The sequence below is a fragment of the Littorina saxatilis genome, linkage group LG1, assembly GCF_037325665.1.
Source record: "Littorina saxatilis isolate snail1 linkage group LG1, US_GU_Lsax_2.0, whole genome shotgun sequence".
NCBI lineage: Eukaryota > Metazoa > Mollusca > Gastropoda > Littorinimorpha > Littorinidae > Littorina > Littorina saxatilis.
Window position 1 is genome coordinate 39,074,003 of NC_090245.1, and position 27,959 is coordinate 39,101,961.

A 27,959-nucleotide genomic window follows, 5' to 3' on the forward strand; every position below is an offset into this window, starting at 1 on the left:
GGCACAAGCTTGAGGAAATTAACATTCACAAATGCATGCAACCCCAAAGGAACTTTATCCTAGCTCACCTTGAGATCCCTGAGCTCGGAGAAGGTGTCGACGATGATACCGAAGATGATGTTGAGGCCGATGGTGGTGATGAAGATGAAGAAAGACACGTGGTACACCACCAGGGGCCAGAAGCTGGTGAAGGAGCTGCCCTGTGGATTCACTTTGATCTCCTGCACAATAAATCAGATGGAGTGAGACAGGACATTTCACTGTCAGATGGAGTGAGACAGGACATTTCACTGTCAGATGGAGTGAGACAGGACATTTCACTGTCAGATGGAGTGAGACAGGACATTTCACTGTCAGATGGAGTGAGACAGGACATTTCACCCATGAGATCGTACATGATAACAGCGACTGCGTCAAACATGTATTATACTTAATGTCACTTTGCATTTACTTTATTATCCCATTGCTGGGACATTCGGGTCGCTTCCTCCCAGTGGAAAGCTAGCAGCAACAAGAGTCGCGCTACCCAGATGTGTGCGTGTTAGATGAAATCGGCCATCTGCACTTATGGCAAAATGACTTGCCATTGTGCTGACATGGGGGTGGGACTTGGATAACGTCACTGAGTCTGCACAAGAAGTCAGCCCCGTGTCCATCCCTAGAATCACAAGTCCAGTGCTCTACCAACTGAGCTATGACCTTATCTGATAACGTTGACTGCGTCAACCATGCATCACATGAGGCCGTATTTGATCGCCCTGACTGTTCTTTGCTCAGAGCAGACACATGTCTTAGATGCGATCGTATTTGTTGACTGTGACTGTGTTAATCATTTGGCCTCACCTCAAACTTGTCATCCCAAAAAAGCCGTATCTGATAACTGGCATGAGATCGAATCTGGCCGCCATGACAGCGCACTAGAAGTTCCTTTTACGGTATCCTACCTCAAACGTGTCTCCTGTGAGATCGAATTTGATGCCTGTACCTGTGTTACTTGGTTTCAGCTGAAACAAGTCTCCTATGATAGCATATCTAAAGACCGTGACTGTGCATTGGAGTTTGTCACTGTATCCTACCTCAAACATGTCACCTATAAGGCCGTATCTGATGACCGTGACCGTGCAATGGAGGTTTGTCACTGTATCTTACCTCAAACATGTCACCTATAAGGCCGTATCTGATGACCGTGACCGTGCAATGGAGGTTTGTCACTGTATCTTACCTCAAACATGTCACCTATAAGGCCGTATCTGATGACCGTGACTGTGCAATGGAGGTTTGTCATTGTATCTTACCTCAAACATGTCACCTATAAGGCCGTATCTGATGACCGTGACCGTGCAATGGAGGTTTGTCACTGTATCTTACCTCAAACATGTCACCTATAAGGCCGTATCTGATGACCGTGACCGTGCAATGGAGGTTTGTCACTGTATCTTACCTCAAACATGTCACCTATAAGGCCGTATCTGATGACCGTGACTGTGCACTGGAAGAGCGTGTGGCAGTAGAGATAGTCATCTGGCTTGAAGTAAGCCCTCAGCAGCGCAAATCCCAACAAGGAGTAGATGTAGATGACGATGAAACCCAGCACAGCCACCCAAAGCAACGACATGCCTGCAAAACCCAAAGAAAAACGTGTGTGTCTGACGTACACTGTTCAATTTCTTGAACATTTTGATATGTACTAATTGTGTATACATGTGTGTATGTTCGTAACATAAATGTGATGTATACATTTATTGTTGTGTATAATAAGTATGCAAGCTGACGGTTAAAGACCTCATGAGCATCATGCACCGCACTCAAGTATTAAATAATGCAATTATTGTTGTTTAAAAAAAAGAGTAAAATAAGTCTGCAAGCTGATGTCTAAAGACCTCAGGACCATCATGTACTGTACTCCAGTGTCTTACCGTTGAGTGTGACAGCCTTGATGACCCCCGACAGCAACTGGTTGTTGTTGACCACGTTCAGTAGGTGGAAGGCAAAGAAGTAACCGTGGAACAGTGTGCCGGCCACTGACATTCCCAGGAACATCTGTAACACATCCAGCATTCCTGATGTAATCATATACTTCACAACTTAAGCGCGGACTTTTAAGACTTGGTGGGTTTAACAATTTTTACAAGAAATACAGATTCTGATCTCTAATGGTGAAAACCGTCATCAATATTCTGTGAGGGGGACAAATGCTGGGAGCTTCACGGAACATTGGTTACGCAGACTACACAGGACATCAGTATTGCATTCCTCAGCCTCAGGGCGAGGACACTACACACCAGAATTGCAGCTTTGCTCCAGACATGTTGATATCATCATACACATGTTTTTTCTTTGTTAGTTTTGCATTATATGCCTTTCTACTCAGAGAGTGGACTGTGAAAACAATTATCAGAGAGAAAAAGAAAGAATAAGCATCCCGTAAAAAAAAATCATACCCCACTGAGCCGAAAGTGGACAGGTATGATATCAAATAAACAGTCGCTAAGAAACTGGCAGAAGGAATATACACACCAGATAGTAGAAGGTGGTGAAGCTGAAGAACTGTATGTGAAGTTTGGACATTGGCTCCTCTTTTTTGGTCAAGTCCTCTTCGACTTTGGACTTGCCCCCACACAGTCCCCTGTTGTAGTCGGAAACAATGACATCATAATCTGAATACAAGGCTTCACATTAAACGAATGCTGAAGTTACACAGCCAGGTAAATGTCAATCTGTCGCCTCGATAAACTGTACTGTGTAACGCCACCTAACCAGTAAACCTTCTCAGAAATCGATTTTGTTTCTGTTAAACTTAGCAAGAAAATGCAATATCATTCAACGAATCCTGCTAATGAATAACGCCGAATGATACAATCGTCTTGACACTAAAGCTGGGAAACGTTTACAGACAACTCTACTTTAAAACTTATAGAAAACTTTCTCCATGTTTGAGGTTTTCCCAGCAAGAGAGATGGTTGAAACCATAGTGTTTTTGCTCAAACCCCACGCAAAGAACAAGCAAATTACAAACTGATTAATTAATTTCTGACCTTTATGCCAAGCAAGAGAAAGGAAGTTACCAAACTTGCAGCTTCAACCAAATGCTTACCGGCAGCAAGCCTTGATTTCCGCAGCTTGTGGCAGCTTTGGATGGTTGGAGAGGAAGTAGCTGATTAGCACGAAGAGAGAGAAGAGGTTGTGAGTACCCCCCAGAGCCCACAACACTATCTTGTAGTCGTCATGCTTGATGCCCTCTATATCTGGACTGGGGCTGCAAACGAAGAAAAGCGTAACGTGAGTTAAAGCAGAACAATGGTGACCGCACGTGAGTGCGAACAATAAAAAGACCAACAAATACTGTACTCACGTGTTGAACGAAGACGATACACATCACAAGTATTCTTGTGATTTGTATCAAATCAAGGAGGTGGGATATTCTTGTATTCTTGTCATTTGTATCGTCTTCGTTAAACACGTGAGTACAGTATCTTTTGGTCTTTTTATGAATTAAAGCCTCAAATTGATTTGGCGAAGTCGACTTCAAAAAGTCGACTTCGCGAAGCTGTCTACACGAAGCTTTGGCACTGACTTAATGGTAAATTAAGGACAACCTTTGTACATTTATGTGAGAGAAATCGAAGAACCTATGCGGTAATGTACTCAACTCATTCCTCTTCAGTTTCTCAATTATTGTTTTTGGACAAATATGAACACCATCTGTATTATCATGCAGCACAAACAATGTGGTTAAATTTGCCAGCTACATATTGGTATCAGTTATCAAATACTGCCCAGCAACACAGTCTTTATCATTCTCCACATTTCTACTCACTCGTAGATCTTGGGGCATGTGATTGTGCCGTTTTCATCAGTGATCCCATGAATCACATCACACAATCTTCATCATTCTCCACAATTCTACTCACTCGTAGATCATGGGGCATGTGATGGTGCCATTTTCGTCAGTGATCTTGTCGCAATCCTCCATGGAGGCCTTGGCGTTCCACGTCACCAGCATGATGCAATTGATGGCCAGGCTCAGGATGATGGCCCCATAGTTCCAAAGGAGCCTGAATAAAAACAAAATTAACACAGTCCAGTGAAGGCATACGTACAAGCAAATATGTGTGTTCTTGTATATATTTTCCCCCAGTGAGAGAGCACCCCGAATGAAGGTAACCTCACAGGACGATATCATACAAATACCAAATGTTCGCAAAATCTTGCAAAATCTGGAAATGGCTCACCAGCCCTTGGTGAACATCTTGGCGATGGGGTTGTCAAGGATCTTGCGCTGGTAGGAGATGTCCTTCATGATGTCACGTGTCCAGCTCATCAGGTCCCGGATCTTGTTAGTGGGCGAGGTCCGGTCCACATTCCACTTGAGCTTCTCCTTCACCTCGTCTCGTAACACGCTCTGTGAGAAAAGAAATTAGTAGCAGGGTGTGTGGTGTTGGTGGTCGGCAAGACGCCGAAGATCCTTTCAAATCACCGTTTCCGCAGATCTGTTGCATTTTTTTACTGTGGGGAAAAGGTGACGTGAACGACTGCCTTAGAGTTTGAAATATTAACGAAACGGCAATTTGTGCCCGAGAAAACACATCTTAGTAACATGCCCGAAATAGGGACTGCATGTCATGGTATCCTTGAGCTATCAAATGCCCGATTTAAGAGTATATTGCTATTGTCAAATGTAAGAGTCCAGTTCCCTGAATAAAAAACAAACTGTGGCTACTAGCATAATGGTAAACTCTTGTGTCTGTCTATGATCACTGGTCATGACACGCATACACGTCACTCATATAACTCAAATCAAGAAAAATTCTCAAACAGTCAGACTGCGAATTTTCACAAAACAAACTCTGAAAATCAAGAATCAAAAATATCAATAGTTTAAAAAAACAAACTTGTTTAAAGAATAGAGTACAATCATGCTATAATTATGCTACATGCAATATCTTACAATAATGAAGTTTGGATTTTCCTCAGTTCAAAACACTGACCTTGTTTTTGACCCGGAAGTTGACCTTTTGAAGTATGTCTTCCTTTACAACTTCGATAGACAAAGAGTTTTTCTTGTAGTACTCCAAAGACTTCTGCTTTTCCGGCGTCATTTGCAGAGCTGAAAGAACAATTCCAGGTGATGAATGATTCCCTGCTATAACAGACGCTCAACGAATTGCATCCATATACTTTCAGTTCGGACTAATGAAAAAAATCTTGCATTATTATAAACATCGTTCAAGTAAATCTGAATAAATTCGTCAAGAAAACAGTTCAAAAGTTGTGCAAACCCACAATATATTTTATTTTATTTCGTTCTCGCAATAAAATAAAACATAAAAAACTCAATTCTGTACATCTATTTACGTACAAAGCATTAAGTAAGTTTTATCATGAACCTCTTTCAAATACTATTGAAACGATTATACAGCAACGAAAAAGTGAAGATATAGAACCCTAATCTGGATTTCATTTCAGGAGGTTTAGGACTTCCAATGTATGCATCTTTCTACCCGCCCTCGATTAACACTGAATCACACTTCAGGGTTGCTTTCCAAACTTTCCTGCATGTGAAAGGTATCATCAACAATGCATGCAAATGTGTACGAGCTGTTAATTAGATGAGGATCTATGTCCATTATTCTGGCCAGAATGATGCAGTACTTGACCTACATGGATTTGAAAAATACTAATCAACAATTGCATATACATGGACAAGGGTTGTGAATGTGTACTCACTGTCGATGAGGTGAGGGTCTATGTCCATCATTCTGGCAAGGATGAGGTAGTAGGTGAAGCCTACCTCCATCACACTCTCCTTCAGGGCGTTCTTCTTCTTCCCCTTCTGTAAACATAATGCAGGAAAGACAAGTTGACATTTTGTCTGACTGAAAGGATGTTCTGATGCTGATGCATATGAAAGACGAGTGTGTAATCAGTTTAACGCAAGAAAATTTCAGCCGTTATAAAGTTCGAGTCTGTATAATTAGTCTGAATGATAATTGTTTTTGAAAGTACGCCCTAATCTGCACTAGATGTAAAGTAAAAAGTATGTCATGCCCATTCGAACTCTGATAAATCCGTAAAAGAAGATCAATTAATCCTGTTTAAAAAACAAATTAACCCACACGTACGTCGTTGTACAAAAACACGAACTAATAATGCCAAGAGAAAACAGAACCAACCAACCTGCACAACAGCTCACCAATAAAGACAAGAAGCCACTCGCCACTTCTTCTCTTTATCCTTGTAAAATAAAGTTCGTTCGTTCGTTTGTTCACCGACAAACAGGCAAACCAACAAAGCAAGAGCTGTCAAGCATATTTAGTCAGACTTACCACGACCCCTTGAAGCAGACTGCCTCCAAATGCAGCAAGAGTTTTTGCAGATTGCAGGTAGCTTCCATCAGGGCCCTTGGTCAGACCCTCTATCTTTTTCTTCTTCTCAGCCTGGTGAAGCTCGTAGCATGCCGTCATACAGCGCAACACTGCTTCCTTGTCCAGGGCGTCTTTCACCTCCTGTTAACAGAATTGGTGAGTTTTTGCCTTATGTTATAATAATGACAATGACAGTGATAAGAATAATAAGAAAAAGAATAAGAATAATATGAAATAAATCACTTTTCTATAGCTCAAGTCTTGATAACAGCTCCACGCGCTTTGCAATTCCAATACAAGAAACATCAAAACCTCACACGCAAATTCAACCTAAACTAACATAGCAATGAGACTAAGCATAATCGACAAAAGCACACACATAAGGATGCGTGATAACAATTTGCATCCCTCAGCAAACGTGTTTTGTGTGTTTGTTGTGATAACCTTGATGTTAAAAACTCCTTGCTGAGCTCCCCATGTTTACAATCCTTTCCTGTCAGAAAGAATTTCGTTTTTATGCAAGGGAAAAGAAAAGACAAAATATTATAAGCACTAAAGAACACAAACGAAGAAACACAAAGAACACAATGGAAGAACCACAATTACCATGATCGAAGCTAGTAGAATAACTGACGTGTTTTCTTTAAAATACAATCCATCTTCAAACTATAAATAGAAGAAGATCTTTATTTATCTCTCCAGTCGTTTTTCCTTGTCGTGAAACGTTTACTTACCTTGGCAACCTGAGAAGCCCCAGGTCCGTTCTCTTCAATCAGAGACACCACCAGAGCCCCAATGGTCAGCTGAAGCTCAACCACCTGAGACAAAACAAAAAAAATCAAAACTGAATGTGGTTTGATCTGCATTTACCAGCAAGCACATATTTGGGAGTTTTGAGATAAAATAAACCATGGAGACATTTTGACTGATTTGATGGCAATCACGAAAGTAAGAAAGAAAGAAAGAAAGAAAGAAGGAAAGAAGGAAAGAAAGAAAGAAAGAAAGAAAGAAAGGAAGGAAGAACGAAAGAAAGAACGAAAGAAAGAAAGAAACAAGTCGCGTAAGGCGAAATTACTACATTTAGTCAAGCTGTGGAACTCACAGAATGAAACTGAACGTAGTCCGCCGCTAGTGCAAAAGGCAGTGAAAGTGACGAGCCTGTTTGGCGCGGTAGCGGTTGCGCTGTGCTTCATAGCACGCTTTACTGTACCTCTCTTCGTTTTAAGTTTCTGAGCGTGTTTTTAATCCAAACATATCATATCTATATGTTTTTGGAATCAGGAACCGACAAGGAATAAGATGAAATTGTTTTTAAATCGATTTCGGAAATTTAATTTTGATCATAATGTTTATATTGTTAATTTTCAGAGCTTGTTTTTAATCCAAATATAACATATTTATATGTTTTTGGAATCAGAACATGATAAAGAATAAGATGAACGTAAATTTGGATCGTTTTATAATTTATTTATTTATTTTTTTTACAATTTTCAGATTTTTAATGACCAAAGTCATTAATTAATTTTTAAGCCACCAAACTGAAATGCAATACCGAAGTCCGGCCTTTGTCGAAGATTGCTTGGCCAAAATTTCAACCAATTTGGTTGAAAAATGAGGGTGTGACAGTGCCGCCTCAACTTTTACAAAAAGCCGGATATGACGTCATCAAAGACATTTATCGAAAAAAAGAAAAAAACGTCCGGGATATCATTCCCAGGAACTCTCATGTAAAATTTCATAAAGATTGGTCCAGTAGTTTAGTCTGAATCGCTCTACACACACACACGCACAGACAGACAGACAGACAGACAGACAGACAGACAGACACACACACACACACACACACATACACCACACCCTCGTCTCGATTCCCCCCTCTACGTTAAAACATTTAGTCAAAACTTGACTAAATGTAAAAAGAAAGAAAGAAAGAAAGAAAGAAAGAAGGAAATAAAGAAAGAAAGAAAGAAATAAGAAAAAAAGTAGAAAAAAAAGAAACCCACAAACCATCCAAACAAACAAAATGTAGTCCAACCAACCTTTTCGATGGGGCAGTCAGCAATCTCCCCTGCCCTGAGGATGAAGTTGATGTAGTCTATCACTTTCTTGTCGTACACAGACACCCGGTTTTCCTGGTTGCCCTGTAGAAAGAATGACATTATCATACAACTCTGCCCAAGGTTTCTTGTGTACAGTAATGATACACTTTTATTTTGCCCCCATTATATTTTTATTGTAGTTTTGAAAAGATGGAAAACCTAGCAACGAATCGTCTTTGCCTTCACCTTGTATCTGTGGGAAAACATGGCATCAGTATTGTGGGTGCAGTGCTATGTATATTGATATACACTCTGATACTTGTGCGTATGTGTAAAACTGTAATTTCCCCCCAAAATGTGAATACAAAATGAGCATCCGGTTTCCCTTGATCAACAATTGACAAGCCTTTTGCCATACGCCATATTCAGCTAAAAATTGCGCGCATCTGAAAATCTAGTATCAGTTTCTCAGGTACACTGAATATGACTATTACTGAAATGTGGGCTATCTTCCAAGTCTGTGTATGGCATATCAAAATCTGACGTCCGATGATAAAAAAAAAATCCCGGTACGATTTCACTATCTGATCTACTCGGGCTTTTACAAAAAAAGGCTCAAATACTTTTGCTTTAGATAACTGTCAGCAGAGGATCGTAATCGTGATCATCACTTACGGCGCAGAACTCATTGAGAGTGCTGAAGATCTGTATGACGAGGTCGATAGTCTTGCTGTTGATGGTGGTGTAGACGACGTTGAGGAACTGCGCTGTCTCCCCCACGATGTTGAACGACTTGACGTTGTCTGGCTGCTCCCGAAGGTAGTTCTGAAAAAGACATACGGATGATGACAATGTCAAGTGATGGTCTACGAAAGTACAAACGGCGAACCTAAGTCCTTTAGTGAGCCATTCACTCCTCAAGCAAGACTGGTAGTTTCTTTTCTAACATCCTTGACAATCAAATGTAATTTTTGTTTTTGCGTTGCACAGCGAATGGTATATTTTTGTTTGCTGGATTTCTTTTTATTCTAGAAAAGGACGAGGGCTAGGGATTGTTTTTAAACAACTTTGTTACTGATGAATCTGTTTGAATATGAGAAAGTAATCAAACAGCCAATGGCATAGTTGACTGATTCTGAAGACTTTAAGACCCTAACAAACAAATGCATTTGTGCTTTACAAAGATCACAAAAATACACAAACATTGCATGGACAGTAACATTACGAACATTTCGTATATAAAAATAGTAGTGATAATAACTGAATAAGTCCTAAACCGTGGAGAACACGCCTAATAGGTACACAAACCCCACATTACCTGAAGTCCAACATGCTGACCATCACAGATCCTGGCCAGGACCTTGAGGACCAACTCGATGTAGCCGTCGTCCTTGTACTCCAGCATGTCCCGCACTCCCTCGTCCAGCGCCGTCTCCACGTCCTCCTCCAGCTTTGCATCCTGTGGGGGTACCAGTGTCAAGGTTGCACATTGCTTAGAAGTATAGTGGTATTTGTACAATATGAATTCTGTTATTATCGTTTTACGTCATAAAACATGCTTCCAGCTTCGCATCCTGTGGGGGTATCAGTGTCAAAGTTGCGCATTTCTTAGAACTATAGTGGGTTGTGTGCAATAATGATGAACTCTGTTATAATCATTGTACGTCATGAAACATGTTTCCAGCTTCCCATCCTATGGGGACATCAGTGTCAAGGTTGCACATTGTTAAATATTATGTACATTTGGCGCTTAGAACTAAAGTAAGGTTTGTGCAATATGAACTCTGTAATTGTCACTTTACGTCATAAAACATGCTTCCAGCTTCCCATCCTATGGGGGCATCAGTGTCAAGGTTGCACATTGTTAAATATTGCACACGTAAGGCGCTCGGGTATATTGAAGCATTTGTGCCATATGAACACTCTTATTATCATTTTACGTCATGAAACATTCTTCCAGCTTCCCATCCTATGCTGATATGAGTATCACGGTTGCGAAATGTTAGATATTGTGTACACTAGGCGCTCAGAACAAAAAAAGGATGTATGCCATATAATAACCCTATAATCCGTCCTTAATTGAGCCCGATGTCGACTTCATGAAGTCTTTTTCCAGAAATTCATTTCCACAGCTTCGTGCGCCTAATTAATGACAGGCTTTAATTAATATTATTTTACTTCATAAAACATGGCGGGATTTATACATGGATACTTTCTCAAAGGTGTACGTTTAAGAACACCCCCCACCTCCCCAACTCGTGCACTGGCAAGTAAGTACGTAATTCAATTTACTGTTTTTTTTTACTATTTAAAAGAACATACGTATTCAAAATCATTGTTACGCATGCTATAGACGGCTATCATTATCATTTATTTCATCATCATTGAAGTCCTCAGCACAATTGTAAGATTAGCGAGGAGATGACAATGGCGATGATGGTGATGACGAATTTATTGAGATAGCCTACACATCTTGTCATTATCAAAGAAGTTTCAGTTGATATGCATTTATATTTAATTAATCAAACTTTCTTACTTACATACCATGTCAGCTCATGATTATTTTTGCGTACAATCCGACACAATGTTTTTTTCTTGCCAGCAACGCCGAAAAGCACCCAACCTCAGCATACACAAATGCGACCAAGCAAAGATATAGACTGTGCCCTGCCTTTTATGTCCCGAGCCATATTATTTGCCTAAATTCTGGTACATCTTATAAAATGAGTGTGTGTGTGTGTGTGTGTGTGTGTGTGTGTGTGTGTGTGTGTGTGTGTGTGTGTGTGTGTGCATGTGTGTGTGTATGTGTGTGTATGTGTGTACGTTCGTGCGTGCGTGCGTGTGTGCGTGCGTGCGTGCGTGCGTGTGTGTGTGTTGGCGCGCGCGTGTGTGTGTGTGTGTGTGTGTGTGTGTGTGTGTGTGTGTGTGTGTGTGTGTGTGTGTGTGTGTGAACAAAAGTTCTGGGAAAAGAAGGTTGTGCAGGTTAAAAAAAAAGTTTGGTTGAAAAGAAGCTTCAGTTTTTGTGAAGGTGACGTTCTGGCATTACGGTTTGTGACATTCAAAACGAAAAAATACAATGCCGTGCAAGATCACACAAAAATGAAAAACAAAACTTTGAAAGAGGTATGTAAATCAATTTCGTGTTTGGAAACGAAACAGGCTTAAAATTGTGCAGAAATAGTAAATCTGATACCCAAAACTGACTAAAACTGTGTCAGTCGACTATTTCAGATTAAGAGGAAAATAAACACATGATTTAAGCAATGGATAAATGAATAAATAACTTAATAAATAAACTGACACATTGATAAATGAATCGATCAATGGAAGTAAATAACTAAATTAATAAACAAATACGAAAATTAAGTAATAAATCAATTGATAAATCAATCAATAAATCCATCAATAAGAATAAATGAATAAATAAGTAAATAACAATTAAATGAATAATAAAATAGATAACAACAACAACAACATAAATAAATAAATAAATACATAAATGAATAAATAAATAAACATTAAATAAAAAAATAATTAAATTGACAGGTTTTTCGTTTCATACTCTTTGAGATGATAACAGATTTTCGAACTCTCAGTATAAACTCAGAAAATGAAAACCAGTTGCATGTAGTTATTATGGTTCCATAAATTTAAGCACAACGACTAGGTTTAGGCAATGCAAGCACACATCTAAGGTATTATCAAGTAAAAGTTTACCACACCAACTTAAAAGTCACTTTCTAGTAATCACGATACAAATATAAATTAGTGACGCTGGGCAATATTTTGTATTAAGAACACAAAGTTATCACTCACATAAAAAGTTACAATGGCAGGAAGAACAGTATATTGGTATATTACATTATCAGTATATTGGTAAATTACATTATCAGCACTGGTACGCAGGTCAGTTTATTATGTTGATGAAGTAAAGTACTCTCCATTAACAAATGCAAAACTAAACATTTTGAATTGACTAAAACAGTGACTCATGACAATGCGAAGGAAATTGCAATCAAACGTCAGAAGAACAGTGCAAATGCAAGTAATGTTGTGTTAGAAAAAGGTATCGTCATGCAAATAAAAGCAGATAAACATATGATGGTGAATACAAAAACCATATAAAAATAGTTCCTGTTGTAAATAGCAGGCATTTTGCAAGTTGTTTTGAAATCTGAAAGCAATAAAACGTTAAGCCAAAGTTAACAGTCAATGCTCTGCAGGCAAAAGCAAACCAGTGGCAAAAAATGTGAGAAAGGCAAAGCAGAAGCAAAAGATTGTGGATTTAATTGAATAATTAATTCTAAAAATCACAACTTTGCAAACCATGCAAAGTTGAGCGCGATGCTGGTTCATTCTCAACCCAAAGAGCGCTTACCTCCACCTTAACTCCCGCCAGTTCAATTTCTGACTGCTCCCCCATCAGCGCATCGCTGTCTTTGGAGAAACTGATTCCATTGGCTCGGAGTTCTCGCGTTTTCTTGCGTTTTCTGTCACCGGATGTGGACTTGCGGCGCCATGTTAGCCGCCGTCTCAGTTTGTTGCTATCGTCCACGGGTTCAATGGCGCGGCAAAGAGCTCGCTAACAGATCAGAAGGAGGATGTGGGGAGGTACATGTATGGTTTTAGGAGGGAAGGGAAACCAAGAGAACCCGGGTAAATACAATTCAAAAATAGTGTCCCAAATTCAAGCCATCCCAAGGTAATACACTTTTAAGACGGAGAGAATATTGGCAGTGTTTTGTAACTGAGGCAAGGATCATGCTGAAATGTGAATCATGTTATATAATCCTTTTTTCGTTTTCAAGGGACATAAGTACATTGCAGAATCGGGAGTTACTTTAGGACACTATTCATGAATTTTTATCAGAACCAGCAAAAAGGGGGAACATACATGGGAAATACATAATCTAGAGCAGGAGGGGAAATCCAATACAATACCCTCTTCAACTGATAAAACTATAATATTATACTACAAAATGTTAACCTTGGTAAGATGGCTGGGTGTTAATCGATCCAATATGACACGTGCATTCTTAAACCTGGTACTCAGGAGAACAAAAGACAGTGTCTTGTTTTCTAGAACAAGGCTAGGATACTTTTATAAATAAGAACATAGAAGAATAGTATTGTTATATCACCAAAGCGAATGCGTGAATAAAGATAAGCCTTCGTGGCATAGTCATCATGACTTTCGCATATAGCACTTAATTAGTGCAAAGAAACTTGTCAACTATGCGTGCACTAAACTGTGTTTATTTTCATGCTATTTGCAATCCCTCAGCCTTGAATGAAAAACTGACAGCAGAGGCGTAAAGCTGAAATGTTCCTTTCTGACATTATTTTTCAAAGCCTTAAAACCGGGTGGAGCCGGGTGATTATTGTTCGTTGTTGTTGAAGCACAACGGCGAGTTCTACGTCAACCCCTGGATAATGTTTTTTTTTCCAATCTATGAAATGTTGACCTAACATTTGCTATGCGAATTTTAAGCCAAAAAAAGCTAGTTCACAGCAAAATAAAACGATCTAAGAGTAGCTGACACAAAACATTTAAAAGAGCAACTATTTCAGAACACTCACACTGAGAAGACAGAATTATTCAGTCTGTCCATAAGTTTCGCGAGAGGATTATATGAACACTTCAAAAATGTTCAACATCAAACGAAAGCGACAGATTTAGAATACGGACCTTTCGAGTGAAGCGAAGATTTACAATTTGCAACAGTAGCAGAAAATACAAAGCGGACAGGAAACAAGATATTCATTTAAATCACATAAAGTAACAAATTTCTTAATTACTTTTCTCGACAGATACGATTTATCCCTTAAATAAGTAAGAAGACACTAAATTCAAAGAGAGACCCAACATAAATAGGCACAGAGACAAGAAAATGTAACTATTTCCGTTGAACTTGAACGAAGCCAACGTATTCCAGCTACTTTCTTCTGAAGCACTCAGAAACAGACACCCTTTTTCTCAGAAAAAACACCCTCAGGAGTTTTGTAAAGGAAACACTAAAGCCTAGCTACGTGGCGTTTTTTCTATGAAGGAGCAAAGTATTGTTACAACATGAAACGTGTTAATTCATAGGGGGAATTTGATAGGAAAAGACCATGCTTTTCACAGAATGTATGATACATTGATTAAACCGCTGCTTAGCTTGTTGGGAGGAGAGGATAAGTTTAACGTTGAAAATTAGGCTTTTATCAACAAGCACACCACACTTTTCTCTGCGAAGCTATCTGTTTTTAAATTTGGAAATTTAAAACTGGTAGATACAGAGTATCATTATAAGTTTCATATTATTAAAAAGCATGCGTTTCATGTTGTAACAAGCAGCATAATACGAATGCTTTCAAGAATTGACAGTAAAAGCCAGAAAATAAAATCGTTTGCAATATAAGAAGAAAAACTAAAGTTTCCAGCCGACTTACCCAACCTCCCAGCCGTTCTGATTTCATTTTCTGTTCGAAGACTTGGATTTGCTGAAAGAAAAAATACAAATTATCACCCTATTGTTATTGCAGTAGTAATATGAAACATGCTAATAGCACAAATAACACATCTACAAGAATAATGCATGATGGAAACAAATGTGATCAAAGTGTTAAGGGTGCGGGGGGGACTTTAACGGTCTCAAAAAACTACACATAGCTGCAGTTGAATATTATTTCATCCATCCTTTCCATTTGAGTTGAAACACACCCACAAACAAACAAAAATAAAAAAGAAAGCGCTTCAGAATGTCTTACTATTCTAACGTCTTTATACATCTTTAAAGGCCAACTGCATGGGGTGAATCGTCATTTAATAACAAAGAGGTGATTTTTCCAATAACTATTGCATACACCATAACAATGACAGTTTAAAAGAATGAATGAAGAAGACAAAGATCACTGGACACAAGGTTACCTGCAAAGCTTTTCTTCCCACGGTCAGAGTCATGTTGTAGTTGGTCATACTGGCCATGGCTTCCTTCACTCTGGCTTCATGTTGAGCCAAGAGACTTCGTCTATAAATGCAGCAAGATACAAAACCGCATCTTAGTTTTTCTTGAAGACACTTGTACAAATCTTACTTAACACAGGACAGAGACTGAGGACAGAAAAAGTACTGCAAAAATTGCTTACATTTATCAGCAGCAGAGGTATAGACACAAGAGCTCCTTTTGTCATTTTTTTGAATCACAGTTTTGTGAGAAATACAAAGTCTACACTGTAAAACAGAACAGTGCCTAACATTTGAAAAAAAAAGAGATGATTTTGCAATCGTTGTGGTCAAAAATATCTTTAAGAATGAATATTATCTTCCTTAACTACAGACAGAAACACGTTCACAAACAAGTTCGAAATACAACAGGGAAACGCTACAAGACAGAACCATTTGCCAACTATCGCAATAAAAACATCAATAGACCATAAGAATGAACTTCCTAACTTTCTATAGTTTAGAATAAATAAAATAAAAATAAAAATTCCAAACAATCAAAAATAAGCAGATTGAATATTTGGCAAAAGGATCTAACAGGGACATAAACACTTCAGAACCTCCGCCTAAATCCCTTGTGTTCCTATTGAGAAATATATTTCAATTGTTTTCAGGACTCTTTTTTGGCTTATATTTTGCTCTCATATTAAAGAGTAAGCGAGTGGTTTGTAAATGGGAAGGTGAAAGCATTTTAACAAAAAGTATTAGTTAAAGACTGAGATCAATAACAAATAATGAAAAGGTATACGATTAAAAACAATAAGCTGTTACCAACAACCATAAGAAAGACCTTTAAATTAGATTAAAGTCCAACCATAACACATTCATTTGTGGTGATTTATTCCTGGTTTAAAATGTAATTGCTTGTATTTTCGCCAATGAAATCACATTTAAAAACTATCATGAGAACCATGTATGAGCACAAATTCTAACTGTATTCTTAAGACGTTTGGTTGGGCAAGGTTCCTCATATTACAAATAGTAATCAACAAACAACACTAATCACCACACAAATGCTTTACAAACGACAGTTTGTGCACAATAAAACAAGACAAAACAAGTTTGCTAGCAACAACATCAACACTACAAATGTTTTCAACACAGCCAGCAAACTTATATCAAAGACTTCACTGAAATCTTCACGAAACTATTCAAAACTACACCTGGAAACACCAAGCACATACACTCACGGAAAAAGAATTTAAGAGCAAAACCTCTTTTACATACTTCATTATTATGTGCTAAAACTCATCATACTCGTTGAAAAACAATTTCGACAATATTTTTCCGACGATACTGTTCTATTCTGTGCTAGACATTTCAACAACCGAAAGTGTCTGATCGTTAAAACATGCTTATGAAGTACCGTAATTAACAAACATGCAGAAACAAAGGCAGGCCCACATAAACTCAAAAACATTTCTATTTTGCTACAAAAATTAGTTTCAGATATCTAAGGAAGTGAAGAAAGCTAAACTGAAAACACAGAGTGAGAAGTAGTAACTGTACGTCATGCAGGGATGGTCGTTTTACCCAGATTTATTTCGGCGGGTCTTTTTCAGCAACAAAGTTCTGAACGGGAATAAAACCAAAATGGAGGTACAGAAATCAGAGGCAGAAAATAAACTGATTACTGCATGTGAATAAAAGTGAGCTTTTCCTGTCTAAAATTCACACGATTTGAATCACACACGTTATTTTACTAAATGACAATTAAAAATAACAAGACTCTCAGAGGAAAATCCCACCAGGATCACACAGCAACATAATTTCGCAAAAAGAAAAAGTTTTAGTTGTCCACACCATGTAAATTATCCAGAGGTTTCAATAAAAAAGGTTAATTTATTATTTATGATACACGCTGTTAAGTCAATGTCAGAAATGTATAATGATTACTTAATAAAACAAAGATATTTTGTAAAGATAAATAAATAATATGCAGCAAATTAGTTATTTTCCGGTACAATTTCTATAAAGTTCCCCCTTGCCGTTGATGGTAAATACTACAACCTAAACAAACCTGTAGGGTAAGTTTTTTTCTCCAAATAAGTGATTAAACTTAAGAAAGAGATCATGGGATTTTTTTCTGTATTCTTTAAATTTAGATACTAATTTAAAAAGGTGACTGAAAAAGATTAACAAGTGCCTTTATGATACAAACTACAAGTCAAATAGAGCACTAGTTGCTTCACTTGTACAGAAAAAGAAGTGCATAATCCTTTCCATAAAAATACAGACATCTTACATCTTTTAAATAAAAATTAAAAATCATGACAATGACGATCAGAAAGATTTTGTAAGAAGGAAAAAATAAATGGACAGCTTAATAATCTTAATATGCGTATACATTTATCAAAAGCCCGAATAAGAAGGGCCTCTTCTATAATTTTAACTTATTTGAAAAAAAACCTATTTTACAGTACAACACTTTTTACAAAATATTGCCAAAGCTAGAATAAAATCCTTTCATTTTATCAACTTTGTTTATAAAAAGAAAAAATACTAGTAACCCTCTCACTTTACAAAGCTTTCATATCTGAGTGTTCAAGGAAAGAAAAGAGTGCAAACGTACTTCTCCTTGATGGCGTTGGTGGATATTTGCATCCTGTCCCTCACAGCCATGAAGAAGACCTCTTCTCTCGTAGACAAGAAGTACTCCAGCATGGATTGCTGAAAGATGTAAACAGTTCAAATTGGAGCATTGTGGACAGAGCATGAGAAACACATGAACTTTTCTTATATCAATTTTGAACTACAGATTAGTGACGTCCTAGTACTGAATGGCAGTACAGAATACACTGCCAGTAGGTAGACTTGCATTGGAAAAACATAGCACAAAAGCACGATTCTATTAAAACCCCAATACTACTATCAAGGATAGGGAGGCACAATACTGGATGCTTTCAAAGATGTGTTCGTGTTAACCGGAAATCTACGGTATTTTACGGTTTTATGTAAAAATAACAAAAAGAAAAGATGAACAGGTCAGTCCTACCTGTTTTGATTGCATTGACAGTTTTACCTATCAGATTGTTGAGGCATTTGCTACGTCACAACACTATACTCTGACCAGCTGCCCTGACCAAATTACCGGTTTTTGTTGTATATAAGGTCTTTTGTATTTTAGCCACAGGGTTTTTACCCCGCTTTAGCACCTCAAAACATGTAAAAATAAAACCCACCGAAACTTTAACTTGGGTGGAGTCTTAAACTAGAGGTAAATTTACTGATGTTATGAACCGAACATCTGAAAAAACAGGGTCGTCGAAGGGAGGAGGAAAAAACAAGAAAGGTTAAGCCTATAACATTTTTTATTATAGACACACAAAAAAAGCACAATGTTTTGTCTTTACTGAAAACGTTCCGTAAGCTAAATCATTTTCGTTTTTAGATTCTTGATTTCCGGGAACAGACTACTTCAAATTCAGTAGGGGGGCGCGACTATCCTCAACCCCCCAGATATGGGGGCCAGCTGCGAACATAGAATAAGCCGTCCCGGACCAACTAGCGGTGTCTCTACCAGGACAGGGTGGGTTGGCAGATGGCACTGACAACCCTATAAATGCCCTACGCGTCCGATGACGGTTACACCATGCGAGTAAGAGCCGCATTAAAAGCTCTAGCCCCGGGGTGGGACCCCCGGTAAGAAATCCCCCATGTGTTCTCAGGGTTAGGTTTTTCAGCCAGGAACTAAGGGCGGGGTAACCCTGAAAGAAACCTAAGGGCTGAAGTCGGAGGATCTGGGCCAACAGGCGCACCTTAACCAACCAGGACCCACGCAAATCGCAAACAGCGAACGACAAGAAGAAGATTCCTGATTTTGGAACGTTAGCAGTCTGTTTCAAATATCACTTTTAAAGGGAGAAGTCTTAAATTGGGGGTGTTGGTGTGTGTGTGTGTGTGTGTGTGAGCCTACCTGTACGTTTCTGTTGGCGTTGAAGAGCATGATGCAGATGAAGGCCAATACCTCCCTCACAATGTCGTCATTCCTCCTGGCCAGGTGAGGCAGAACCTTGATGATTGTGCTGTGGCCATTGAGCGCTACCTGCACCTCAATGACGTGACTCAGCTGTCTGTTCACAACAACACAAGCACACACAGATGAAAGATTGCAGGTGAGATAAAATACTGGTGATTCCACACCTTGATTCGTTGAGCTTTAAAACATTACTTTTATGCATATTTTGACCTTTTTTTTAAATACTCTTTGACTTCTGTAGAATATTTTATATTTCTGACAACGCACATTTTTGTATTTTCATTACATACTTTTTGACTTTCTCCTCCGAAGTCCGCAGAGCCCAATCTTCAGGTAGTTTCCGCTCTTCGTTGTGGACGATTGCCCGCAGCACCTGAAGGCACCTAACGTCCAGTTCCGCATGAGTGGGCTGATCTGGGTGAGGCTGCTTGCACTGCTGCGCTGATATCCTGCACACAAACATGACATGGTAATAGTGTCCAATTATGTGTGCATGACATGGTAATAGTGTCCCATTCTGTGTGCATGACATGGTAATAGTGTCCAATTATGTGTGCATGACATGGTAATAGTGTCCCATTCTGTGTGCATGACATGGTAATAGTGTCCCATTGTGCGTGGCCTGGATGTGTTTCTCTCAAACAGAAGAGAATGCGAATAGAGATGAGTGATGGCAGAAAAAAACCAGAAGAACAATGGTGACTGCTCGTCAAGGAGAGGAAGAAAAAGAAAGAGAGAGAGAGAGAGAGAGAGAGAGAGAGAGAGAGAGAGAGAGAGAGAGAGAGAGAGAGAGAGAAAGAGAGACAGAGACAGAGACAGAGAGACAGACAGACAGACAGACAGACACATACAGAGAGAGAAGGAGAGAGAGACAGAGACAGAGAGCCGTGAAATCAGGCAGACAGCAAAAAGACCAATACTCACCAAAGCTGTTCAATCAGCTTTTTGGCCGGGGCGTATCGCTTCAATGGCTTCTTCTCGTGTGCATTGATGAAGCAGCGTACCAGGTTCTGGAACTCTTCTCCTAGGGGAAGTTCCTCGTTGGTTCCTCTTGCTGTGTATTCTGTGATCACATGCATTGAAGGCTGCCATTTCAGCTTTAGATTTCTCGTATTTCATTACAGACTTAAATAGAAAATCTGAAATTTTTTTACACAAGTCTTGAACATTTTAAGAACGATCAGTAGAAAATAACGGGATCAGCTCGTTACTCCCCCGTATCGCTACTCCCCCGGCTCGTTACTCCACCGGCTCGTTACTCCCCCGGCTCGTTACTCCCCCGTATCGCTACTCCCCCGGCTCGTTACTCCCCCGTAAACAGAAAATGACTGGATAACCCTGTGATAGTAAGTTGGCATGAAATATTGTTCCCCCACCCCCTGTCCAGCTGTTTTATTTGTTTCTTTGTTTGTTTATCCAGAAAATTTCTCCGGAAAAACAATATTTCATGCCAACTTACTATCACAGGGTTATCCAGTCATTTTCTGTGTACGGGGGAGTAACGAGCCGGGGGAGTAGCGATACGGGGGAGTAACCGTATCGTTATTCCCCCGGCTCGTCACTCCCCCGGCTTGTTACTCCCCCGTATCGCTACTCCCCCGGCTCGTTACTCCACCGGCTCGTTACTCCCCCGTATCGCTACTCCCCCGTCATGCATTCTGAAATAGTATCTCTTCTGCTTAAAATATATACTTTTTTTCAAAGATGTACTGTACACGAATGTACAGGCAGATCTGGCAGTTTAAGTTCTTTAAACATGCTCTCTCTCTCTCTCTCTCTCTCTCTCTCTCTCTCTCTCTCTCTCTCTCTCTCTCTCTCTCTCTCTCTTGAAAATTCAAATAAGTAATAACTGCATTACTTAAGTGTAATAAAAAGGCACGGGGGAGTAACGAGCTGGGGGAGTAGCGATACGGGGGAGTAACGAGCCGGGGGAGTAACGAGCCGGGGGAGTAACGATACGGGGGAGTAACGAGCCGGGGAGTAACGAGCCGGGGGAGTAACGATACGGGGGAGTTTCGAGATGCTCCCGAAAATAACAATGGTAGAGATACATACTCTGAAAAACTTCTTCCTCTTTTTGTTTTGCGCTCATGCGTTGAAACCCCCACGTACACTCGTGTTTTTTGCTCGAGTGGGTGTTTATGTGTATATTCGTTTTTACCCCGCAACTTAGGCAGCCATACGCTGATTTCGGAGGTAGCATGTTTGGTGTTTTTGTGTTTCTATAACTCGCCGAATTCTGACATGGATTACAGGATCTTTTCTGTGTGTAATTTGGTCTTGCGCTTGCGTGTACACACGAAGGGGGATGAGGCACTAGCAGGTTTGCACATAAGTTGACCTGGGAGATCTGAAAAATCTACACCCTTAGGCTTAACACACCAGGCGCGTCCGGGATTTGAACACTTAACCTTCAGCATGGAAGGCCGGCGTCTTATTCACTAGGCCATTGGACCCGTCACTCTGTAGTTCTGCGAGTACTCACCTCTCTTGGACTTGACTTTGAGCTGTGCCTGTACGGTGTTGTGACCGCTGTGGACCATCATACAGTTGTTGGTGTACGTGTTGAACTTGGCGTTCAGTTCCAGTTCTGAAGCGTAGTACTCCATGTTACCCTGCAACAAGGGTTGTAACATCAATCCTGCGTCTTTAAGATTACTTTGGTTTGTTGAAGCTGTGTTTCTCTCTTCTTCTTCTTTTATTTTTTTAAATTTTTTTTTATAGAGAGGAAAGAAATTTGCCGGTCCCGGATAATTATAGGCTGTAGGGTCGATAAAAAACAATGAGAAACCAACATCTTTTCAAGACTTTTCAACGCTGCATTTGATGTAACATTCATTGCATGTCAATGAGGCTATCGATCTGCCTTATCTAATTCTAATGCCTGCCATTGTCCCTAATGCATATCGCATGTCATCTTTGATTATATATCAAACAAGGCAGATTTTATGTTTACACTTAAGCAGAAAGAGTTTTACGGCATTCAGTGCCTTTGTTTGCATACACTTCACTATCGGAATGGAAAACTTGCTTGTCATGTAGCATGAAACAAGTAGTGTCCCAGACACAGCTGAAACATCTAATTAAAGTTGGAAATCGTTAGCCATCGATGCAACCAGTTAAAGGTAGGCTACGCAGGACAAGCAGACTGACCTTTCTGACAGCACTGGTGGTGTCTGACAGTCTCATGTCCCCTGTGAACTTCTCCAGCACACTGACCAGCAACTGCAATTACAACAGTCAAGCTATACAGTAGTTATGAACACATTTAATCATGTTATACATTATGCATTCATGCATGTTATAAAACTGAAGTATGCAAACATGTTCAGTTCACAGGGTTACGTTGAGACCTATTGCCACAAACATACAGTCAGAGACTGACATACATACATACAGACAAAAAATAAGTAGAGATTGACGAAATGGTAGATTTGTTTGTTTGTTTGTTTGTTTAACGCCCAGCCGACCACGAAGGGCCATATCAGGGCGGTGCTGCTTTGACATTTAACGTGCGCCACACACAAGACAGAAGTCGCAGCACAGGCTTCATGTCTCACCCAGTCACATTATTCTGACACCGGACCAACCAGTCCTAGCACTAACCCCATAATGCCAGACGCCAGGCGGAGCAGCCACTATATTGCCAATTTTAAAGTCTGACCCGGCCGAGGTTCGAACCCACGACCTCCCGATCACGGGGCGGACGCCTTACCACTAGGCCAACCGTGCCGGTGAAATGGTAGATAGACAAGACGTATCGACATATCGATATAAAACAGAACAGAACAGACATAACTCATTCTGTTGAACTCACTGAAAATTCGACAGACACATAGACGCACGGACAGACAGGCGGACGGACAGGCAGGCAAGCAGGCAGACAGACGGACGAGACAGTAATTGTTACCTTCACTCACCGACTGAGATGCTCGGCAAGCTAAGTGACTGTGTTAAGGCACAGATGCAATTGACAGACACAGACACACGCAGATACACAGGTTTCCTGCACTCACCGATTTAGAAGCGTTGGACACTGACACAACTGTGGTCAGACACATGACGACGTTCTTCAAGTACTCAGGGTTGGTCACGTGACCCCCAAGGAGATCACACAGCGCCTATTGACACAAACGAAAAGTTGAAGGACTCAGATCAGTATTTAATCCACACCAAAACAAACCATCTCTAACCCTCCTTTCGTGTTATCCACCCAGTGCAAATGACGGGAGTAATATGCTATTTGTGGTTGCAATTAGGTACCGCCCGCCAGAAATTTAGATCGACCAAGAAGAAAATGAATAAATATGTTTACAAGGACGGGGGAAGATAAGAAACGCACGAGTGTCATCTTCCAACTCTTTAAAATTCCATTCACTCAGTTTCTTGTACATGTACAATTGATACGATCACTCCATGGGCTCTTCACTACTTCTGTATTCAATTTTGACCTATTATTCAATATCGTTAGTTGGCTTTGCATTCTGTATCCAAAGAAAATGTCAAATGTCCTTACGATGAGAGCATTCGCCATGCTTTCCGTGGTGTTGACCTCGTTGGTGTAGACATCCTTGTCAGGTGAGTAGAAAACTGTGTAGAACACCTGTGAGAAACAATGGAAACTCAAACTTTTAACTTTATTTGGGTCACTGTAAAATAAATCTGTTGATCAGCCTTTATTCATGGATGCAGTCTTCACAAATGGATTGCAATTAGAAGAATGTGTGAAGGTTTTTACTGAAAAGTAAGAGTTTTAAGATGACAAAAATCGTCTGTGCAATTAAAAACTTCACTTGTCTTACGCTGCTAGCCAGCCAACCAGCCAGCCAGCCAGTATGCTATCTGACGCGTCGTACTTGTACACAGTTAAATTGGTGGACCCCATCTAACGCAAACTCAGGTTATCTGTGTGACAGGGTTAAGATGCAACCAATTCATGCACACTTGCAAGCAATGACGCGGAACTGCATACACGATTTGCAAATATAAAAATGTGTGAAGGTTCTCACTGACAAGTAAGACTTTTAAGGATGAAAAAACGTCTGTGCAATTAAAAACTTTCCTTGTCTAACGCTGTAACGCTGTAACCCGTGTGACAGGGTTAATATGTAACCAACCCCTGCACACTTGAAAGCAATGACACGAAACTCACGTGCAGGAAGGGCAACACCCCGTCCAGAATGTAGAAGAGAATGTGCTGCATGACAACCCGGGTGTCCGTGTTGTCCGCCACCTCGCTCTTGGGGGGTGTCGTCTTCAGCAAGGCGGGGACCTTGTCCGGGTGGCGGGACAGAAAGTCGATCAACTGATGGATGTCACCCGTTGCAGAGTGGATGAAGTCCCACATGGACCTGAATATAGATATGTCGTATTTCCATCGCTGTTTAAATGTCATGTATGGTAGAATTTAAACATACAGTATTTGTTGTTGTTGTAATTTTGCATTTTGTACGTACAAAACAATTTTGCAATACTCTTCTCATGGAACATAACAAATATTAAATAAAATTCGTCACACAAACATGCTTAAAAAAAGAGAAGTAATTTAGATACGGTGATTTAACTACTTGTAATATATCTTTGACATTTACTTTGCAGCCAAGAATAGCAATATACTGAATGTTTCTTTCCGTTGTGACAGGCAATAACTCTAAGTTGTTTCGCTTTCTGTAACAAAAGACAAGGAACAGCCAAGACTTGAACTTGTAACAAAGCTGACACTCATGGTTTTAAGTCTTAAATTAATTACCAAACTACAATGTACCTTGGTATGTGTAACTGGGTAACCATATAGTGGCAATTTGAAGTACAGGTTTACACGTTTTAGTATATTGCAGCTTTTTGCACGTGTTATCACACAGCAACAGAGAAACTATAATGAAAATTAAAAAAACTCGCCGTAAAAATGTAATAAATATGGAAATCTCAAGGGTAACCCTACAAACTATTGAAAGAAGGAAGAAAGGTAGACAACTCACTTGTCATGCTGAAGATCAGCAGCGCCGCTCTCAACGAGGTTGTTTCCCGTGGTCTTCATATAGACCCACAGCATGAAGTGCAGGAAGGGTCGCTTGAGGTTGCAGTCAATGCCTGCGTGGTTCATCACCCACAGAAGTTCTTCCACTGGGACGATAGTCTGACACAGCGATTCGATGAACTTGTTCTCGCCCTGATGGTAGAATAGAAACACATAAAATGAAACAAATGTGTGCGCAAGTGAATGTTTTGTTGTTGTTGCTTTACCTATGCAAGCATTTCGTTTCTCTTTACCAAAAATGTGCATTATTCAAATGATAAAGAACTTCTTTCTTGTTGCTGCGCACTTCAGCATGTACGCACTAATTAGGGTGATGTTTTTGGCAAGAATGCGTATTGCAATTTAAAAATAGTTACCTCTGCACATGTAGCCAGCAGGTCCACTAGGCTGATGAAGTAAGTCAGGTGTCCTCGGTCTGTTTGGTTGGTCAGAATGTTTTCCCTGGAACCATATTTCAAACATGTTTACATGTACTTATATTCCTTATCATTTTTTTTTTTATCCTTAATGGTTCAAAGGAGGCCTGTTTATTCTCCATTGTTTCTATTATTTACTACAAGCACATGTTGTACCACAACGTTTAATTTCAATCTTCTTTCTTGGTCAGTGCATTCTATTACGCTGATGAGAAATGTTTTGAAACATGTTGTCTGCAATTGCCATATGCTATGTGCTGAAATATAATTCAAATAGTTTAATCACACTTCTTTTGGCCCAGCAAATTATCTAATATGTGCAGCTTTATACAAAGAAGACCAGTAATCACTTGACAAATTAATGTTAACTTTGTTCAATTGTAGCATTTTAAATTTTAAACTGTTATTGTACCCCTTTTGCGGAACGTATCAATAATTTTCTTAAACAAGCTTCCATCCAACCTCAAATTTCTAGGCTGATCCAGGACGTAGGCAGCCTTCTTGAAGTTCTGCATGATGTACTTCATGACGAGGGCCTGGTTTCGCTTGATGGTCAGGTCAAGCCCCTCGACCTTGACCAGTGCTCTGAGGAGCTCCAGGAACTCTGGGGCAGCCTGCTGACTCTCTGCTGCCAGCAGCACGATCCGCTGAACCTGCCTGGAGTGAACCTTGAGGCACGTCGTCTGGTTGCCGATGAAGATCTGGATAATGGGCAATAAAAGAAGAAGGATTTTGAACAAGAACAAGAACAAGAACAAGAACAAGAACAACAAGAATTTATATAACATAACATCCTTTGGTATTTGTCCTGGTGATGGTAACATCCGTACACGTATACACACCTTGCAAATACGATACAATAATAAACAACAGCAAAAAGGCCAATACCTTTGCTGTTTATGTTGTAGTGATTTTGAAGTGTGACATTGAAATTGAGGACATGGAAAAAAGAAGGATTTTGAATACATTTGCCGTTTATAGTCTAGTGTTTGTATCGATTTAGAAAGGATGCAGGTCATTGAAATTCAGTATATATATATAAAGAAGAAGAATTTAGAATGCATTTGCTGTTTATGGTGTAGTGTTGTACTGCTTTTTAAATGATGCGTAAATGTACAATTCAGGGTATAGGCGATTCGTGTTTTGTCTAATTTGGTTCAGACTTGATTCAGTCCTTGCACATGACTTCTAAATACTGTCTTAACAAACACACAAAGAAACGTCTGCAGAAACATATATTAGATTAAAAAGGTAACCGAATCTACATAGAACATAATTATGGCTAGCACACGAGAAAGCCTATCTGAAAGGCCCTTTTCATACTACAACTCCATGAAATAAAAATGTTTCTGACTTTTTCAAGTTAAAAAAGTCTCTAATATATATATTATTTTTACATACACTGCAGAAACTTTGCTTGCGTATTACTTTTATTCTTTAAATCCATTCAATCCTCTACATTCTTTGATCTTCGTATTCTAGGGGCCTTATGACGGTTAAAAACACAGTTTGATGGATTGATCTACAGGAACAATTTAGAAAGCCATACGGACTCAACAGTGATAGAAATGCACTTTTCAGTGTTCAACTCACCTCTTTGAGAGCAAGGGCGAGATCAGACCTGACGATCTGTACGTCCAGCAACTGATCAAGGTTGTCGAACATCCTGTCCTGAACCTTGTGATTCTCTCTGATCAGCAACCTCAGCAGGAACAATGTCTTTCTGAACACGGTCTCCATGCCCGCGTATTGGTCCTAATAGGAAGTTGTAGATTGTTTTAGTATCAACTTGCAATATCATGGGGAAAACCCACCACTGCAATAGCTAGTTTCTCAGGTGAGGTAAAGAAACTAAATAACTCCGTCAGAGTTTTTATGCGCTGTGGAACAGTTGTAATCCTTGTTGGTGAGGCAAGATGCAAACAAGCCGCCAGTGACCGCTTGAGGTGATGACTTTTTCTTTCCAAAGCATGCTCATCGGATCTCATTGTTCATGCTGACGCTATCACTTGCAACGAATACAGCTCTTCCACAGGCCATTAAAAACCCAACGGAGCTATTGTCGAGCATCGTATATTTTAAAAATGTCTTAGTTTTAAAAGTGCAGAGGTTGCAAGTATTTTGAGTGTTGAGTT

At 39.7% G+C, this 27,959-nt stretch overlaps 1 protein-coding gene across 1 annotated transcript in view; it reads right to left on the bottom strand.

Moving 5' to 3' along the window:
* Positions 1-27,959, bottom strand: part of LOC138969138 (inositol 1,4,5-trisphosphate-gated calcium channel ITPR3-like) — a gene marked incomplete at its 5' end in the record, with an annotated part of 161,876 nt that overhangs the window by 8,012 nt on the left and 125,905 nt on the right. Inside the window, 30 exons of the mRNA XM_070341860.1 lie at positions 69-221; positions 1,442-1,617; positions 1,917-2,040; positions 2,518-2,626; positions 3,095-3,256; positions 3,912-4,055; positions 4,233-4,402; positions 4,989-5,107; positions 5,728-5,833; positions 6,327-6,506; positions 7,100-7,183; positions 8,405-8,506; positions 9,080-9,229; positions 9,723-9,863; positions 12,783-12,986; positions 14,840-14,890; positions 15,318-15,417; positions 17,965-18,062; positions 19,309-19,465; positions 19,662-19,820; positions 20,296-20,434; positions 21,857-21,986; positions 22,525-22,596; positions 23,388-23,492; positions 23,888-23,974; positions 24,524-24,722; positions 25,350-25,540; positions 25,765-25,849; positions 26,287-26,525; positions 27,418-27,579. Coding sequence (XP_070197961.1) covers positions 69-221; positions 1,442-1,617; positions 1,917-2,040; positions 2,518-2,626; positions 3,095-3,256; positions 3,912-4,055; positions 4,233-4,402; positions 4,989-5,107; positions 5,728-5,833; positions 6,327-6,506; positions 7,100-7,183; positions 8,405-8,506; positions 9,080-9,229; positions 9,723-9,863; positions 12,783-12,986; positions 14,840-14,890; positions 15,318-15,417; positions 17,965-18,062; positions 19,309-19,465; positions 19,662-19,820; positions 20,296-20,434; positions 21,857-21,986; positions 22,525-22,596; positions 23,388-23,492; positions 23,888-23,974; positions 24,524-24,722; positions 25,350-25,540; positions 25,765-25,849; positions 26,287-26,525; positions 27,418-27,579 — 4,098 coding nt within the window. The remainder of the gene's footprint in view (positions 1-68; positions 222-1,441; positions 1,618-1,916; positions 2,041-2,517; positions 2,627-3,094; positions 3,257-3,911; positions 4,056-4,232; positions 4,403-4,988; positions 5,108-5,727; positions 5,834-6,326; positions 6,507-7,099; positions 7,184-8,404; positions 8,507-9,079; positions 9,230-9,722; positions 9,864-12,782; positions 12,987-14,839; positions 14,891-15,317; positions 15,418-17,964; positions 18,063-19,308; positions 19,466-19,661; positions 19,821-20,295; positions 20,435-21,856; positions 21,987-22,524; positions 22,597-23,387; positions 23,493-23,887; positions 23,975-24,523; positions 24,723-25,349; positions 25,541-25,764; positions 25,850-26,286; positions 26,526-27,417; positions 27,580-27,959) is intronic.